The sequence below is a fragment of the Musca autumnalis genome, unplaced genomic scaffold (assembly GCF_047663935.1).
Source record: "Musca autumnalis isolate F117 unplaced genomic scaffold, ASM4766393v1 scaffold_1, whole genome shotgun sequence".
Taxonomy (NCBI): domain Eukaryota; kingdom Metazoa; phylum Arthropoda; class Insecta; order Diptera; family Muscidae; genus Musca; species Musca autumnalis.
In genome coordinates this window covers 207,388,844-207,409,286 of record NW_027411644.1, presented here as the reverse complement: position 1 = coordinate 207,409,286, position 20,443 = coordinate 207,388,844, and the positions used below count along the sequence as shown (strand labels likewise).

The following is a 20,443-nucleotide window of genomic DNA, read 5'->3' as shown; positions in this document are numbered from 1 at the left end:
TTCGGGGGAATAATGAGGCTAAAACCTTAACCAAAATATCAAAAATCGGGCGGTGCCGTTCTATGGGAGCCATATGAAGACGTTGACCTATACCGACTAATTTCAGGTGGAAAGTTTTATACCCACAATGAAGACTATGTACCAAATTTTAGCCATTTCGGTGTTATAATGAGGCTAAACCCTTGGGGTGTACATTAAAGCGTGGACCGATACAGATAAATTTCTGGGAGAAAGTTTTGCATCCCAAAAGAGGACGAAATGGTAGTATAGTATATCTAAAACCTTCAACAATACTGAAAATTGGGAGATATCGTCCTATGGGGACTATATGAGGGCGTGTGACATATACCGACAAATTTCATATGGAATGTTTTATACCCCAAATGAAGACTAACCACCAAATTTCAGCCATTTCGGTGGAATATTAAGTCCACAACCTTCGAAATACCAAAAATCGGGAGGTACCGTTCTATGCGGGCTATATGAAGGCGTACACCTATACCAACAAATTTCATGTGGAATGTTTTATACCCCAAATGAAGACTAACCACAAAATTTCAGCCATTTCGGTTGAATATTGAGGCCACAAACTTCAAAATACCGAAAATCGGGAGGTACCGTCCTATGGGGGCTATATGAAGGCGTGGACCTATACCTGTAAATTTCCGGGGGAAAGTTTTATACCCCCTACGAAGAGTACCAAATTTCAGCTATTTCGCTGCAATAATGAGGCTAAAACCTTCAAAATACAGAAAATCATGAGATATCGTTCTATTGGGGCTATATCAAAACGTGGACCTATATAAACATTTTTTGGTAGAAATATTTCTTAGCCTCTGAAAACACAAAATACAAAGTTACAACCGATTCTGTGGTCAAATGGGTCTAATACATTCAAAATATCTTAAAGTGACGCGTACTGTATATGGAGCCTTATATGGGGGCTATACTAAAACGTGGACCTATATAAACAAACTTTGGTAGAAATGTTTTTTAGCCTCTGGACACACAAAATACAAAATTACAACCAATGCGGTGCTCAAATGGGACTAATACATTCAAAATAACTTAAAATGACGCGTACTATACATGGAGCCTTATATGGGGGCTATACCAAAACGTGGACCTATGTAAACATTTTATGGTAGATATGTTTCTTAGCCTCTTGAAACGCAAAATGCAAAGTTACAACCGATTCTGTGGTCAAATGGGACTAATACATTCAAAATATCTTAAAATGACGAGTACTATATATGGGGCCTTATATGGGGGCTATACCAAAACGTGGACATACATATGTAAACAAAATTTGGTAGACATATTTTTTAGCCTCTGGAGACACAAAATTCCAAATTACAACCAATTCGGTGGTAAAATATCCTAAAATTTCCTTAAAACGACGTCGCGTCATTTGTATGGGGGCTATATGAAAACGTGGACTTACATAGCCCGCTTTCAATACCAAAAGTTCTACATACATATAATAGATTTTACAAAAATTTCATCTACCTACATACTTCAATCCGAAGCTAGATTGATTTCCACAGACGGACGGACATGGCCATATTGATGTAGAATTGCATGCTGATCAAGAATATATATAGTTTGTGGGGTATACAATGATTATTTTGAGTAGTTACAAACGGTGGAGGGTTTGGGAGTTTTCTGCCTAAATTTGTAAGCGTTTGTGGGATAGATGTCATAATCATTATTCCCGTGAAGCACAAAATCAACACAGAATAAAAGATAATTTTAAAGCTGTACAAATAATGGATACAACTTTTTCAATATCTGCCGCGGTATCATCTTTGTGTGGAGTGTTGGAAAGTTTATAAATCCTTTATAAACTATTCCCACTTCGTTTTTGGGATTGCTGAAACATTTAATTGGCGTTGATTTTTCAGATATGTTGAACAGTATCCAATCCTATCCAATTATCTATTTCGATTTGTCGTCTATCGGATACTTGAGTGAGATAAATGCCCTACTGCCACGCCTAAAGTTATCCGAAATTGGTACTTCTATTGTATATTTTTAAATTGTTAGTACTGAAATCTACACTGGAGGGTCCTTCGAAAGCTTTTTTTGATCATATGCGACAAAAAAGATCGGTAAGCGAGAAAGACTCAACTAATGGTCTTTCCTGTCCGAAATTTTAGGCGGAGATATTTTGTGACCAAATAAGGTAAAAAATGCATATAAAAAATGTCTTCAATCGGTCGGCATTTTTATATGGTGCTAGATCAAAGTGTGGACCTATGTTGACAATTTTTGGTGGAAATGTTTTGTGATCACTAGGAACCTCAACAATCAAATAACAGGTAGTTCGGTCAAAAAATGTAGCTACAATTCTCAAAATACCGATCATCGGGGGGTACCGTTATATGGAGGCTGTACCAAAACGTGGACCTTAGACTGGTTTTAGCTAAAGGGAAAAATCGATGTTGTATTTTTTTATGCGGCACCCTAATAAAATATTTAGTTTTGTTAAAAAATAAGATTGCCTAAGTTTGAGCTCAATCGGAATATGTTAACACATGCCACTGGGGCCTCAAAGTTTCCATGGGCCCGCTATATAGCTAATATTAAAATCTGACCCGATTTTCAAAAATTTTTGTAGGATTACTTGTTTAGGCACTACAAAGAACTGGTCCCATACAAATTCTTCTTTGGTCCCATACGAATTTTAAAGAAATCGATCTACAGACCACATTTATTGTGAAAAAGTTGCATGACGATTGATAACCTCAAATGTCCGGAAGTTAGGTAAAAAATAGCTAAAATTCTCAAAATATCGAAAATCGGGGGTACCATTATATGGGGGCTATACCAAAATGAGGACCTATGTTGACAGTTTTTGATGGAGATCTTTTATGACCACCGGGAATCTCAAACGTCAAATTACAGCGGTTAAAATTGTAGCTAAAAACAACAAAATACTGAAAATCGGGAGGTACCGTTATATAGGGGCTATACCTAAACATGAACATATGTTTACAGTTTTTGGAAGAGTGGTGTTGTGGCCTCTTGGAACCTTAAATGTTAAATTTAATTTTTAAATGCGTTACAAACGAAAAAAGAACTTAATATACCCTCCATAAATCGCCTCACCTTAACAACAGCTAAGAAAGTTAAACCATTCTCCAAACTACATAAATATTCTATATTTGGGATGAGCGATATATATTGATCTCCATTCGATCCATGCGGACTTAAGATTTTAACTGTGCCGAAGAACAAACAGCTCGTTTCCCAATCCATCTTCAGCATTTTTTTTAAGGTTCCCGACAAAAATCTTTAAAATTGCCAATAAAAGTTGACAACACTTTTGCTGTCGGTAGAACTTAACGATAACATTCTTTTTGTTGTTAGCTAAGCGACAAATTTCGTTAATTACCGAAATTATAAGCTATTCAATTTTACCGATTTTTGGTGGTAACTCGAAAAATGAGTTAGAGAATTCCACTACAGGACGTTCTTTACGTCTCATACCTGTATATGACATTTTCGATATTCACAACTTTTTGAAAATGAAATTATTTAAAAATTTTGGTAGAATATGAATAAAAAAATAAATAATAGCTGGGTCTTTTTACGTGATTATTAGTAATAATTATAACTAATGTTGCAGATTTTGACAGTTGTTTAAAGGAAAAGTTGCTGAAAAAATGTTTCAGCAACATTTAGTAAGTAAAAATACACACATAATTAAGAAAATATGTTACAGTGTTTCATTTATAAATGTATTAAAAACAAGTAAGAAAGTATCAGTCAACTGTGCTGACGGAGATATAACCTCAGCCACCGACCAAACAAAAAAAACCAAACCAAACACAGTAATTATGCCGTATATAAAATATATTCATTTTGTTTACTTTAAAATCTGTAAACTAAACTAAACAGAATTATTAGAGTTATCAGCGCAATAGTCATTTTAGTATGTGCCGGTAGGGTTTTGGAGCTTCGACCATTATCACAGGAAGTTTTGACTTTCTCCGGAAAAAGATTGTACCGTTGTAAATGAGGCCGCTAGAAGAACCTACTGAAAAAAGAATATAAATGATGCGAAATGAGATCTTAAACTTCACTTTTTTCGAATTTTGTGTGGGATTTACCCGAAGGCGTGGACCGATATAGCCAATATTCCAACCTGATACATGATTGGATTAATAATAGGATGTGTAAATCTGTACCAATCAGAAACTCCCTGCGAAAATTATCTTGTGGATTTGTTATTTTGGTTGGTGGTTGGTCAGGGTTGGTCAGCGTTTCTTGGAACATTTAGGCAAATATATTAAGAAGTATGGACTTGCGCAAGAAAAAAGTTTTACAGTCGTAAAGGGAGCCGCAAGGACAACTTACTGAAACAAATTTCAAAACGATCCGAGAGGAGCTCTTAAACTGCACGTTATCCGAATTTTGTGTGGGAGGTACCTGAAAGAGTGGACCAATATAGTCTATATTTGAACGCGATCTATATCTGGAAGGAATAATACGATGTCCAAAGTTTGGATAAAATCGATTGCTCCCTTCGAGACTTATTGTTCAGCCAATTTTAAAGACAAATTTTGGACTTTTGTGGGAGAGATACCCGAAGGAGTGGACCGAACTTAAACAAAGTTTGGACAAAATATTACGATACCCAAAATTTGGTTCGAATCGGTTGATCCATTCGAGAGTTATCGCGCGCACCAGCCAGACAGACAGAGAGAGACAGACGGACGGACATAGCTAAATCGACTCCAAATTGTCTGAAACGAATTTCGTCTAAACATACTTGGGGTCTAAAACCGTTATTTCGATGGTGCATATTTTTGGTCGTATCAAAGTGTATATGTATACCCTTTCTAGCCTAAAGGCTGAGTATAACTAGAAAAAATGTGTCTCTTAACATCAATAAGTACATTCTTCTTCATGATGGGATGTATCAAATAAAACACTTCGTCGGTGTCGTGCTTAAGGGTTTCATACGCCATTTTTGACTTTTTGAGATATAGGTGCTCTTTCGGAATTTATGGCCGGCTTTTTTCTATCTGCTCTAGTTTCCGCGATATCTACGTTTCGGTCCGAAAGCATAAGTTCTTTTCAGGAATGACGTTAATATTTTATTAAGGTACAAGTTTAAAAACACATTCCAAAAACCAGAGCTTTAATTTTCGATTAAGAAGGTTTGAATTTATTGTGGCAAAGATGGAACAATTTTTCTGTTACTTTGTTCCATGTGATTTACAATATTTTGCATTTGTGTCATAAAAAAATTCTGTATAGATATTTTAGTCCAATATTCTTTTAACTTTTGTCAAAGATATTCTATATGCTATTACTAACAAATTTAGTCAAAAATATAAATATTTTCTTCAGTCAGATCCAAGTAGTTGTGACACAAGAAATTAAATGCGATTATCTCAAAACGAGAAAACTTCTTCTTTTTTTAAATTTTTTTTTTCAATGCATGTATTGTCATCCAAAACTGAAAAGTGTAATTTTCCCTTCATGTGCACATCCTTTAAATATAACCTAAATCCTCGTGTTCATTTTTATTTTTTATACATTTTTCACCAGCGATATGTAGTAACAGTTTTTAATCATTTTAAGTAAAATTTTCTTTTTTTGACACATTATTTGAATGTGCAAAACTTCTTAATTTCATTTCACTGAAATCCTTACAACATAACACAATTTCCCGCTAACTCAGCACAAGCTACTTTGGCGGATATAAAGTAGATTTTAATTCTTTGTTAGAGATTTTATCCTCTCAAATTTTACGTAGGGCAGCAAAGCAAGTTTTCAAAGTAATTTCGATTTAGTTGCAAACTATAAACTTGAATTTCCTTGGAGGATGTGATGTTTTTTAAGTGAAATCAGCATGGAAAAATTGTATACCGTACATCCACAACTAAGGAAGATAGAATAAATGTTTAAAGCAGTAGAAGAAGAGATGCATGATTAATAAATGCAGTTACAATAAAAGAGAATACTCGCTAGATAAACATTATAAAATACTGTGTTGAGGATAAACTACAGGTTCGAAGATATGCAATGTGTAAATTTTTAAGAAAACATTTTGATTGAAAACAACTTTTTGTAAATAAAGTTTGAAGCTTTTTGACATATTTTTCGTTTTGTATTAACTCCTTTGTTGTAATGCAAATTTGTGCACCCACAATTCAATCAATTAAATGACACAACTCAAATAAATATGTTTTCCTTTCCTGTTCGGTCATTTGCACGTAATACATTATCGATGGTTTAACTAAATATTTACATTTTTTATTGCAATATTTTACATTTTCTTTTTTTGTAAAATACCAGATTTTTATTACATAAATTCAATTTAATCTTTACTATACCGAAGGGTAGAAAAACAAACTATGTAAATTAGTGGTTGCCCGGAAACAGATGACTATCCACCAAAAAACCTATTTACATGTTTTAAGTTTATGGTCAACACAGTAAATAAAATATTTTGTTATGGTTTACCACACACAATGTACATAGCAACATGTCACACATTTATGTACAGTAGGTTGTGGATATAATAAATGAGAGAACTCCCGTGTCCCTTCGGTGATGTGTATGGGAACATATGTATGTTGGAACAGATTTACCAAAGCACCGAACTTATACATTGTTTATCCAATTTCGGATGTCATGTTTTGTGATATCATCTTCAACTTGGTATACCGTCAAATGGCTAATATTCATATGCCTCTCTGGCGGGGGCATGTTTATCCATTCTATTGACGTACTGCATCCAAAGTAGTCGTTATAGCTCGATACGTTTTGCTATATCGATGTCGGTCTGTTGGTAGAACTCGTGGTCCACACGACGCACTGTTTGTGAAATTCAAATCTAGCGGGGAAAAAGTCAGAAAACTGACCAAGAGATAATTTGCTCTAATCCCATTTCGATAGGGCTTGCGGTTTCCGAGCAAGATCGTGACAACATAATAAAGCCCTAAAAATTTGAACTTTGACCGCGATTTATTTGAAAATCCTTCCGGCGATTTTTTTCGTTTTTTAATTTTTCTAATCTATGAACATTGTAGTTTCAGAATCTGCAAAAGATCCTAGATAGCAAATTAATGCAAAATTGACAGTAAAATGTGGTCTCAATAACCAAAATATCTTATATGTGGAGGTACTGTTATGTGGGGGATATGCTCTAACGATGAGCTATATTCGCCATATTCAGTATAATAATACCTATACATACAAGTAAAATTTGTACCAAATTATAACCGCTTACCTCAACTAGTTTAGGAGTTATTTATTTTTCCCCGCTAGATTTGGATTTCGCCCACAGTGCGACACCGGTATTGACCGTCAACGCATTTTGGTTCATAAATCTGTCGACGAATTTTCCCAATCATCTCACCATCATCTGTTTTCTATACATAAGTAAGGGTAGTACAAGGGCAGTGTTGTTAACAGTGACATGAAAAAAAAACACTTTGCAAAAAAAAAAACAAGTAAAAAAGTATCAGTCGGCTTTGCCGACAGAGATATACCCTCAGCCTGTGCAAATTGAAACACTTTTTTCACAAAAAACTTATGTATTTAGGGGGTTTCAAAATTTTGGTCTCGTATGAAACGACAAAAATGTTGATTAGGATTAAAGTTCAAAAATGGACCGACATAGACCATGGGGGTGCCATAGGGGGTTTTTTCACCCTTCGGGCTGTTTTATCAAGAAGTATGGACTTGTCCCTGAAACAACTTTTACCATCGTAATTGAGGCAGCGAATGTAAGTTGCTTCAACAAAAATCAAAGTGATTCAATAGCAGGTCTTAAAGTGAACTTATCCAAAATTTTGTGTGGGAGGTACGGGATGGAGTGGACAAATATAGTCCATATTCGAACATGATCTATATCTGGTAGATATTATGAGAATCTGTAAAGCATGGACCAAATCGGTCACTCCCATCAAGAGTTAACGTGCCCACAATTTTTCCAAATATTTTTGAACTTTTGTGGGGTAGGTACCTGAAGGAGTGGACCGATATGGCTTATCTACGAACTTAAACTAAGTCTGGAAACAATATTACGAAGGCCAAATTTTGGCCGGAACCGGCATTTCCGTTCGAGAATTATCTTGCGCTTCCACCCATAAACATGGTGTCATAGGGTTTGTTTTTCAGCTTTCAGGCTATTTTTTCAGGAAGTATGGACATGCCCCTGAGGAAACTTGTACCTTCGTATATGGGACAGTGAATACAAGATGTTATAACAAAAACCAAGGCGATTCGAGAGCAGGTCCTAAACTGAACTTTTCCGAAATTTTGTGTGGGAGGTACTCGAAGGAGTTTACCGATTGAGTCCATATTGGAATTTCATCTAAGTCTGGTAGAAATTTCATAATGTGCAAAGTATGGACCGGGAATCGACCGTGTAGGTCTTCGAGTGCGAGCCAGTAAGAAACACTTCGAAGCAAATGGTTCCCTGTTTCTTCGGCAAAACTGGCTGTGAAAATGTAGGAAGTTTAATTCTGAGTGGTACACTACAATTTGATTACCTGAAGTCTCTTGAGAAACTCGAAAAATGAACAAGAGGAGACGAATCGTTCTGCATCATGACAATGCGAGTTCGCACACATCGGTTCAAACCAGCGCCTGTTTGACCTGAGAAAACGTGGAATTGATGGGTCATCCGGGGATGCAATGATTTCATTTGATTCCAATATATCAAGAAAAAAAACGGTGTAGTCAACGATTTTCGTCGCCAGAAGATGCAGTTGAAGTTTTCAAAAACCATGTTTTGGAGGTCTCTCAATCAGAGTGGAACAAGTGATTGAACAATTGGTTTGAGCACTTAAAAAGTATATAAATGATGCTGGAGACTACTTAAGAAAACAATAAAGTTATTTTTGATCGCAAATATTCGCGTTTTCATTGTTAGGCCAGATAGTTATCGGCAGTCCAACAAAAACCATACTCTACCAGACACTGATACGAGTGTCTGGTAGAGTATGGTTTTTGTTGGACGAACGGTGGTTTTGCTTTTAAACTACCTCAACATTTTATTTTATAATATCCACATTTGGTCAGACTCTAATCGATACCATAAACTAGGTCTTATCGCTGTTTACTGCCAGACCCACTTTGACGGTAAAAATTTGGCTAAACAACGTAAAACTTCTTCCGAACTTACCTCAAGTTTCAAGACGGTCTATATCGGACAACATCTTTGGGTATCTCTCCCACAAAAGTTCAACATCTAAGATTAAATGCAGGTTAAGGGCTGTTCGAGAATCCTTTGGAAATGTTTACCGAGGTAAAAGCTCCAAATCCTACGGTGACAAAAATGACTGGTGGATGTTATCGCGCCCACAAGGGAATGGCTTTACCTCCAAAATGGAATATGTCGATACATTCCTTAAGGCACTTACTCCGCATTAATTCAACACTTTTGCGCTTTAATCTATTTGAAATTTATTAGAAAAACGTAGGCATTTATTCGGAAAGTCCACATTCGTACGTCTAAAAAAGGCCACTCTATTCTGAAACTCCCCTAAATACATACTTTTACGAGAAAGGGATTCCGGCTGTGTAGCCGCTATTTGATCTGCCTACGCGGAGGAAAAAAACGGTCTCTCTGAAATATGTCCCAAACGTTTTTTACAGCAAACATATATATTTTTGCAACAGCTCCGAACGTAACTGGGTGCAAACAAATATATGTTTGGGTGCAGATAAATAAATAAATGTTTCGTTGGAAACATACACATACACACATTTATGAATGGTGGTGGTTATTCTTTTATTTTAAGTACCAAACGCAAAAGCAACAACAGACGGATAGGTACATGCAAAACTCCAAATGCAAGAAATAGTGTCACACTTTTAAGGCCTGGGTACATAAGCTGCATAGCCTGGTTGCCTTGCTTCCCTGCTTCATTTCTGACATAACAAAAATAAAAGAATAAAGAAGAAAAGGGCAACATAGTTCGAAATTGACTCGGCCTTCTTTTATATTTTATGTTATGTCAGATTTGAAGGAGGAAAGCAAGGCAAACAGTCGTGGCAGCTTATGTACCCAGGCCTTTAGAAAGAAAAACAAATAAAATCTATTTATTATAAAGTATTTTGTTTTTCAAAATAGTCAGGCTTAATCCCATAGTCGTGTTTTAATATTTTATTAAAACAACTTTAATTTATTAGTGGAAAAAATGGCGATGTTTACCAAGGGGGTAAGGCAGGGAAGACTATAGTTTCAGATCTCGCCACAGATCTTCATTAGTTCCCTTGTTTCTTGTTTTTTTAACAAGAAACTTTTTATACCCAAGTGTCAATTGCCCGCTCAAATAGATACGTGTGCAAAGAAACACTCTGATCGAGAATTTCTTTGGCCTACCTAAACTCGAGCAACTTCACTTGCAAACAAAACCAAATCTTTCCCACTAATTGTGAGACCGGGCACCGTCAAAATGTTGTTTATTGCTGTAGTATGCAATTCCAACAAATTAGTTATGTGTTTTTTCTTCGAGAATCGACGAACGCATAGCAGTGGGAAAGATTTGGTTTTGTTTGCAAGTGAAGTTGCTCGAGTTTAGGTAGGCCAAAGAAATTCCTTGTCTGAAACCTCGTTTGATATTAAACGGCTAGAAGAAATTCTTTCCTATTTTAACAGCTGATCTTGTGTCAGTTAATGTTATCCTGCATAATATTATTAATTTTGCAGGAGTACTTAGACAAGGCTTGGAACAGCTTTGACCTTATTCGAAGAACTAGTGGTATGTGGCGATCTGCTATTCATGGCTAAAGGGAAGATTTGTTTTGTTGTATATTTGCAAGATTGACCACAGTTTTTTGCCTTTTGCACAATATGATCGACAGCAGTTTATATGCCGTTTATGAGAGATACATGCCTCTGCAATAAGGCCAAACGGTATTGTAAACAGAACATAGCAAACTATAGTTCAAATCACTGTGAAAGCATTCCATCAGCCAAATTTCGATATTCTTCTTATTAGTATGTCACCACCGGTCTTGAATAGTTCGACAGGCTGCCTATCAGCAGCCTTATTTTTCTGTAAATTAATTACTGTCATAACCTCACTTTGGCTTCATGCCGTCATTTGGGATTGGTTTTTCATCTCCGCCCATGTTTAGTAGCAAACTCGTGATAAAATGCTTCTTCCACATCCTCAGTACGATATCTATATCAGATTCCCTTCATTATCTTTGCAGGAGTATGTGCCTGCACCATACCCTACATCTCTTGTTTTATCTCTGGTAACATTTTAAGACTTCATTCTGAACGTCTCGAGTTTCTCGCACTTCTTCTAAGCTTTACTCCGCTTCTCCCGATATTTTTCCTCTTCGCTTCGTGTTGCTACTGACTGTATTGCCACTTTATTCTCTTTAGTAGCCTTAAGATGGCTTCTTTATGGTCGTTGCTGTTGCCAAGGAGCCACAGTGGTAAAGTTGTAGGCACGTCTGCCTTGCACTCAGAAGGTGTGCGGTTCAATTCCTGACAAGAACATGAACAATTTTCGATGATGACAAATCCTCTCAGCCATGTAGAACGTCTCCACAAGTGTGTAAGTATAGGGCTATTCTTTGCCACTGCGCTTCCACGGACAAAATTTGATGGTTTGTGAGTAAAAAAAAAAAAAATTACCATTTCGTCGGTGTTTCTGATCTCTACGTCGATCCGCATCTCGATTCCTGTAATCTTATTTTCGAACATAGACGTTCCAAGAGGCTACAACGTCTCGACCACTGTGCAAAAAAATCTAAGCAAGTTTGTTCCAGTGGAACCGGAATAAGAATCTTCCTGCTATAGCCATCAATGACACCCTCTGTTCAGATGGCAAAAAGTGTGCTACACAGTTCTGAATGCAGGTTATTGGGCATCCAATTTAGCAGCACAGCTCCATGCGAGCCTGGAAGCGGTAGGTTTGAATTACTTGACAAAAGTCTGTCAATTTCTAAATCGGTATTTCCGGATATTTCGAAGGTGCTTACGTAGTTCACATTCTAAAACCAGACAATGATGAATCGTACTGCCAGAACTTTCTTCTTTCACTTGTAGTAAAAGTTTTAAATTTCCTATTACTTTCACCCTGAAACAGAATTTCCGCTTTGGTTTCGTGGAAGCAAACACAACTACAGCTTTGCAAGAAATAACCACTGATATTACCAATGGCCTAAATCAACGACGACCACCCGTGCAGACCATTATGGTAGCACTTGATCTGTCCAAGTCATTCGATACGGTAGACGATTCGATGCTGTTTGCATCTTGAACTCCACTCTTCCTAATGATGTCAAACATTGAATTTGAAACTACCAAAGAATAAAATGGGAGTACCGTAAGCCGGAATTCTGCACCCATTTTATGTAGACGACAGAATTCCCAACTCTATTGTGCAAGAAATAACCACAATGACTGCGAATTGCTTAGCGGACAATTGCGGCAGCACTTAATCTGTCCAAGGAGCTCGATACGTCAACCACTCAAATAAAATGGGAGTACCGTAAGCCGGAACTCTGCACCCATTTTATGTAGACGACAGAATTCCCAACTCTATTGTGCAAGAAATAACCACAATGACTGCGAATTGCTTAGCGGACCATTGCGGCAGCACTTAATCTGTCCAAGGTGCTCGATACGTCAACTACTCAAATCTGATTTCGGACTGTGTGACCTCCACTCTTACTCATGAATGGTACGCAAGTCTTTGTTTAATTCCGGTGCCAAGAATCCAACTTACACAAGATTTAAATGGGAAAACCGCAAGGTGGTGTGGGAGTACCATCTATCTTGCAAATCTCCAACCCCACCTGCAGATATTTCGGTAGTGTCGAATGCAAATGACAGCATAATAATTTAATCCGGCGCCTAAATCGGCAACATAAATCACAAATTTCTGTTGGGAGCGGAATATAAAGTTATCTCCAGCCAAGTCTACAGTTTGGCTATTCACTTTCTGGACGAGAGAAGTCAACACACAGATTATTATTTTCATCGATGACTGGCGTATCCCACTATCCATAATCCATAGACTCTTGAGGTAGTCTTCGACAATCACCTTCACTACTCTTCGCACGCCACCCACATCAACCAGAATGTGAAGTCCTCAAACAAAGTCCTAAAAGCATTATACAATTATATTGTTGTAATCAGTACCACAAGAAGTACATGGGCGAATATTTGTATATGTAGGTACCTGAAGAAGTTAACCGATCTAGTTCATTTTCAAACTTGATTTAAATTTGAGAGAAATTTTACAAGGTCCATAGTATTAAATTTAGTTCGTAGCCGCGGGGTTTTTAGTGCTTTATGACCACTATCACGGGAAGTAAGGACTTAATCATGAAAAAATATATCTTTGTAATCAAGACTACAAAATTACCTTCAGTAAAAAATTACAAAGGAACCTTGAAGAGCCCTTAAACTGCTCTTAATCGAACCTTTATGAAATTTTGTGGGGACCAATTTAGTCCATCTTCGAATTTATATTAAGTTTGGAAGAATTATTTCGTGCTAAGTTACTTACAGACAAAGCAAGATCGACTCCAAATTCTCTGATATGGATTTTGTTCTTCCCTATGTGGGGACTAAAACCATTATTTCAACGAATCACACTTTTAACATTTAAAGTAATCAGTTCCCTCCACTTGTTGTCCTCTTGTCCAACAAACTCAAAACCACTTTGCAAATAATCTACAATTGTGTTTCTTTTATAGGTTGGCTTTAATGCTGGTAACGGTACACGATCTTACGAATACAAACCCTACAGTCAAAATATGGTGATACGTGATTTGACGGGACGAGGTTGGGGCAATGGTTTCCCTGGACGTCACATTTTCCGTTTAGATGAACAGATTTTAATTGGGTCGTGTAACAAGGATATTGGTAAGTTTTTCGTAATGTTTTCCCCTAGTCACAGACATTCATTAAGACAAAAAAAACAGTGTGAAAAATGAGGGTAATCAAGTAGAGTAAGACGGCAACGCCATATAATCCCTCCGCCTGTCACTCTGTTTTTTTTTGAAGTGTTATGCCTAGGATTTTTTTGGTTGTTGTTGTTGTGAGCATAGATTAACCTTTATTTGTTTTCTTTGTTTTTGTTCTTGTTTTATTTGAATACAACTACAGACGCTGCCATCTTACCTTTGACCTTTGCTCCTGAATCCGGCAACATGTTGGGTGGTACCGTTGTCAACATCACCGGTCCTTGCTTTGATCCCAATGTACGTGTTATGTGCCACTTTGATACGGAAGATGTACTTGGCCAATATGTGGACAGAAATCGTGTCATCTGTGTACAGCCATACCTTAAGGCCGAGGGCTATATACGTTTTGAAATTTCTGTTGGTAATGAGCGTTTTAAATGGCGTGGCAAATACTTTGTAGGTAAGTGGCATTGCTTGGTGACGAAGCTTTGTAAGCAAAAAATTGGGAAATGGGTGGGGGAATATAAACAAAATACTAAATCTCACAAAACAAAACACAGATGTTTTGTTGGCTAACTAATTTGTTATGTGGAGCTTATTTTCTTTTCTTCTTGTGTTTTTTTTTGTCAATTTATCTATAATTTATTCTCTACAACTTTCCGGCCAAAAATAGAAACACCTGCCGCTGCCACCGAGAAAATTTTCTTTGAAACTGATGACGTACACAAAAAGGCCCCCAAGGAAATACGCATCAACTGGAATGCCTACAATTTAACCTCAAACGCAAATGCCAATATTATGATATCCCTGTGGGGTTATCGTGAAACCACAATTCAGTAAGTTAATCAATTGTCACAACACAACAAATGCAACTATGCAAACTATTAACATTTACCACATTTCGTTCTGTCTCTCTCGTATTTTTCTGTCTTTAGTCCCCAATTGGAATATATTGATGTAATTGAGGCTGCTGCCAGTAATACTGGCCAATATATTATATCACCACAAAACTATATTAACCGCAATAACATTAACAACGATCTACAATTTGGTTTCATACAAATCAATTTAACTGATCCCCAGCAATATAATAATTTGAAAATCAGTCCGTAAGTATTGAACGTTAAATTATGTAGGCCTAAATATGTATATGGCTAAATGTACCTTACACGCACATTGATTCATTGCTCCATTTAAAAATTTTTAAATTTCATTTCAATTGAAAAATCAATTTTCCTAATGGAATTGAAATTTGTATACAAAAATGTGCGTGCGACTGTGTGTGTCAGAGGATTTATGTGGCTACTTTGTGAATTTTATTATGAGGTTTATTTTTTGCCTCCCAGGTCCATTGCTCATTGCCAAATGTGGTTAGATTGAATGAATATTTTGTTGGAAGAATTCTATGAATATCGCATTTGTTTTAAATAATATTGCGATAAATGCCTAATGTAAAACATTTCGGGGTAGTAACAGAATAAACATTATGAAGTACTGCAATCTGTTCATAAAATTCCCTTAGTTATTTTTTATTTGGTTGTAAGTTGTTGAAATTGTTCCTATTTATATAAATGAAAATGCATCAGGATATGGAGTAATGGCAAATATTTGGTGTGGTAAATTTTCATAGAATAACATTTGTTTGAAATTTAAATTTTCGTATATTATTTGAGAGTGGAAAAACATAAATTGGTCAATCTTGTTATAATCTCCACTATAGTATTGAGGGTATATTAAGTTTGTTTTTCCGTTTGTAAAGCATTGATCCTATAAATTATATGGCAAAAACCAAAATTTCTTTACAATTCCATTTGAAAAAAATTAAAAAAAATTTCCGAGCACATCTAGACGTTAATCTGTTCAAATCCTTTGCAATTCCATTTGAAAAAATTTAAAAATTTTTTTGCGGGCACATCTAAAATTTTTGGTATAGAGGCTAAGGAAAAAATGCTTCAAATCTGTATGCGTTCACAAAATTGGACGATGCGCGCAAATGTTATAACGGTTTTTATTCTCATATAAAGAAAAAATATTTAAAAAAATCTTATTTATTGTTATGAGAAAATTTATGCATAAATCGTTAACAGCATTCCATATGTATTCGTAGATGTTTAAAATTTTTTTAAATTTATTATTATTTTCGCAGAAAATCAACAAATAATAAAACAAGTAAAAAAGTGTCTGTCGGCTTTGCCGACTGATAAATACCCTCAGCCAATGCGAAGTGATACTTTCACCTACGGACAGATCGAATGTATTTAAGGTCTCTTCAGAGATTTGTGGCCCTTTTTGGACATTTGAACTTGCGGACAAAAATGAAGATTAGACACAAATATTGAACTTTCGTGGCGGAGGTACCCTTAGGATGGACCGATATGGGCCATTTTAGAAGTTAAACTAAATTTTGACAAAATATTAGGAGATCCAAAGTTTGGACCAAATTGGTTGCCCCATTCAAGTGATATCGTATTAGCATTTTAGTGAAATTTTTTAAATATTGGGGAAAAGTACCGGAATTATGACGAAGACCAAATGTTGGACCAAATCGATTGAACAGTTCGAGAGTTATAGTGCTCTCCGACCGCCACATGTGGTGACATAGAGTTTTTTTACACTTTTCCCTAAGAAATATGGACTTGCCCCTGAAAAAATTTTACCGTTGTAATGTAGGTAGCGAATGCTAATAGCTTCAACAAAAATCAAAGTGATTCGATGGCAGGTCTTAAAGTGAACTTCTCCGAAATTTTGTGTGGGAGGTACCGGATGGAGTGGACATATATAGTCCATATTTGAACCTGATCTATATCTGATAGTTATTTTAGGATGTGTAAAGTATGGACCAATTCGGCCACTCCCTTCAAGAATTACCGTACGAAAATTGTTTCCGAAAATTTTTGAACTTTTGTGGGGGAGGTACCTGAAGGAGTAGACCGATATGGCATATCTTCCAACTTAAGCTATATTTTCACAAAATATTACAAAGGTTAAATTTGGACCGAATCCGCAGGTCCTTTCGAGAGTTATTTTGAGCTCCAACCACCTCACACAGTGTCATAGGGGTTTTTTTGCAACTTTCAGGCTATTTTCTCAGGAAGTGTGGAATTGCCTTTGATGAAACTTGTACCGTCGTATGGAGGGCAGTGAATACAAGTTGCTGAAACACAAATCAAAGCGATTCGAGAGATGACCCTAAACTGAACTTTTCCGAAATTTTGTGTGGGAGGTACCCGAAGGAGTGGACCTATTGAGACCATATTCGAACTTCATATTACTCTAGTAGAAAGTTTACGCTATACAAAGTATGGACCAAATCCGTCACTCCCTTCAAGAGTTATTGCGCGCACAAATTTTCCGAAGATTTTCGAACTTTTGTGGGGGAGGTACCGGAAGGAGTGGACCGATATAGCCCATCTTCGACCTTAAACTAAGTTTTGTAAAATATTACGAAAGAAAAAATTTTAACCGAATCGGTTTATCCGTTCGAGAGTTATCGTGCGCTCCAGCCAGACAGACAGACGAACGGACATTGCTCAATCGACTCCAAATTGTCTGAAACACATTTCGTCCAAACATACTTGGGGTTTAAAACCATTATTTCGATGAGGCACATTTTGCCCGTATGAAAGTGTATATGAAGAAAAGACAAAATTTTTTAGTTTTCCATAACAAAAAATTAAAAATTTTTTTTTAAGCTACATGAATGATTTTTGGTACATACATTGGGAAAAAAATCCCATTCTTAAATCTGTTCGAGATACTAATTTTGGTTGTTGCGCGCAAAAGTTATGGCGGTTTCAATTCTGATAAAAAGAAAAAACTCCAGACTTAGACAATCAAAAGAAAAAAATCTTTAAAAGACTCTAATCATTATATTGAGAAACTCTCTTAATTAGGGGCTCCCTACATACTATATGGTTACTGAGGTCCCATAACTTTAGTGAAAAAGTTGTAAATTTTCGCGAAAATTAGGAAAGCATTCAAAACAATTGGTAGTTTACAACTTGTTCTAATAAAATTCAAGCTGTTTATGCATCTGAAAAATATATAAAAAATATGTACGTAATCTAAATATCGCGAAGATTCAAAAGAAACCAAAACTATACAAATCCGTTTAGCGGTTTGCATATTATAGCAAAAAACAAAAAATATATTGAGGAAATTTATAAAATTTTTGTAAGAGAAAATATTTATTAAAATTTATTTTGTGAGTTAGTTGAACAAAATGTAAGAAAAATAGGTCGGAGTTTTTCTTCTATTTTAGTTAAATTCCACGCAATAAATCACATTTTTTATTCTAATCACTTCTAGAAAACACGCTAACATCTAGCAGAAGATATGGATATCTTTCAAATAAATGTTGGGTTCCTTTAAATGGGGTATAATCTTGAAATAAAATTGTATCAGGTAATGTTCATTTTGAAATGCGTGTAAATAGCGAAATCCTCAAAATCACTTGATGCGCATGCGGTTTACCAATACAGCGAATTCTTCTCTTTTAATTTGTACACATTTGCCAGGATTTACTTTGGCCGCTAAGATGTAGCATCGTCTGCAGTTTAGTGTGCAACAAACTGTATTACGCTTATATTTTGCACAAAGTGCATACACTTTTTATGCGCATCCGATTTCACTATCAACCGTGAAAAAATACATCGATCTAAACATATTTCAATAAAATCCATCAAGAACCGTGGATGTAGCATCACACAGTATTTTTTTGGATAAATCGGATACAGCTCCCATGCCACTAAATTTTTCAAACCGCTGTTTTCGCACAAACGCGAATGATGATTCACTTTCTTCATTGAAATGGAAACGATCCACATAAAACGCGAATTAGTCAGCGATATTTTGAAAAACATTTTTCGCAAATTTTTCAATTTTTGCAGTAGCCATTTCCGCCGTTCTAGTAGATGGAATTTTACGATCTGTGATTCATATGATCCGGATCGTCGAAAAACTAAAATATCGCGGGGTACCAGCACACTCAAAACGATATTGTAAATACTGTACCCAAAAAATAGGTTTTTTAGAAAAAATATCGCACTAAATTTTGGCCTTTGGCAGTAGATTACTCTGCTGCTGTGTGGGCTACATACTTAATATACAAATCAGATTATGCGAAATCGCGAGTTCTTTAGTCCTATAATTGGTTTTTCGAAATATCCGAATGCGCGTCCCAGTTACATAAAAAATACAAAAAACACCTGAAATCCGGCTTCAAAATGTCTGCATCCATAAAAGGTGGATGCAGTGGAAATTTTGAAAAGTGATACATTAGAAGTGTAATCTTCATTTTGTATTCTCCAACTTTTACTTTGGACAGATGTCCGTCATTTGAATGGTTTAATCAGAAATCAAATAGCAATGTAAAAAACCTGTTTAGATTCAACGTGTTTTTAACTATGGTTTTTCCTTTACGCGGTCGTAACTACCACGTAAATTATTTTTTTTTGCTAATTTTTTGAGCTTTGTACAAAAACATCTAAATTAATCCAGCAATAGTCATAGTTACTGGCAAACTACAATAGTTCGCGTATTATAATAGTGCAAACCTTGGCTTCATGGAAACTAAAAAATTTTGACTTTTCCTCATATATAGTTTGTGGGGTCTACAATGATTATTTCGAGTAGTTACAAACGGAATGACAAACTTAATATACCCCCATCCTATAAAAATATATGCGGAATCTAGACAATGTGTAGAAAAATACGAAACCAAATTTATAGAGATTGGGTAAATAAATTGCATATTATAGCAACAAAAAAAAGAGAAAAACTTATTGTTGGAAAATATTGTTCCAAATATATTTTTTGGTTCAATTAGAAAAATTAGAAAAAAACAAGTAAAAAAGTGTCAGTCAGCTTTGCCGACAGAGATATACCCTGTGAAGTGAAACTTTCTTCTACGGCCAGATCGAACGTATTTAGGAATTTTGTGGCCCTTTTTGAACATTTGAACTTGCCGACAGAAATGTGGATTAGTAATTAACTGCACTTAAACACAAATGTTGAACTTTTGTGGGGAAGGTACCTTTAGGGAGGACCGATAATGGCCATTTTAGAATTGGATGACCAATTCAATTCAATTTTTTTTATTGAGTCTTTTCGAAAAATATTAAGAAGTTCACAATTGCATAAAAAATAATAACTTAAAACTATTACGTGTTGTTTTAATTACAATAAGTGAATGTAAAATAATCATTGCAGCAACTAGCTTATTTTATAAACTGCGGAAACATGTTAAATAGAAACTGTAATGGTATACCGAGCTTGCTCCCGGCTCTTTCATATCTAGAGTTGGTTGACCAATTCAAGTGATGTCGTCCTAGCATTTTAGTGACATTTTATTGGGGGAGAAGTACCGGAAGTTGTGGTCCGGTCCGGTTTTACACCTTTCGGGCTGTTTTCTCAAGAAATATGGACTTGCCCCTGAAATAACTTTTACCGTTGTAATGGAGGTATGTAGGTCTTAAAGTGAACTTATCCGAAATTTTGTGTGGGAGGTACCAGAAGGAGTGGGCAAATAAAGTCCATA

At 35.9% G+C, this 20,443-nt stretch overlaps 1 protein-coding gene across 8 annotated transcripts in view; it reads left to right on the top strand.

Moving 5' to 3' along the window:
- The window catches only part of mesh (sushi domain containing 2 mesh), a 172,264-nt gene that overhangs the window by 115,946 nt on the left and 35,875 nt on the right, over nt 1–20,443 (top strand). For all 8 annotated transcript variants that reach the window (XM_073959977.1, XM_073959976.1, XM_073959974.1 and 5 more), the window contains 4 exons: nt 13,696–13,864; nt 14,108–14,365; nt 14,579–14,741; nt 14,841–15,014. In XM_073959977.1, the coding sequence (XP_073816078.1) occupies nt 13,696–13,864; nt 14,108–14,365; nt 14,579–14,741; nt 14,841–15,014 (764 nt within the window). The remainder of the gene's footprint in view (nt 1–13,695; nt 13,865–14,107; nt 14,366–14,578; nt 14,742–14,840; nt 15,015–20,443) is intronic.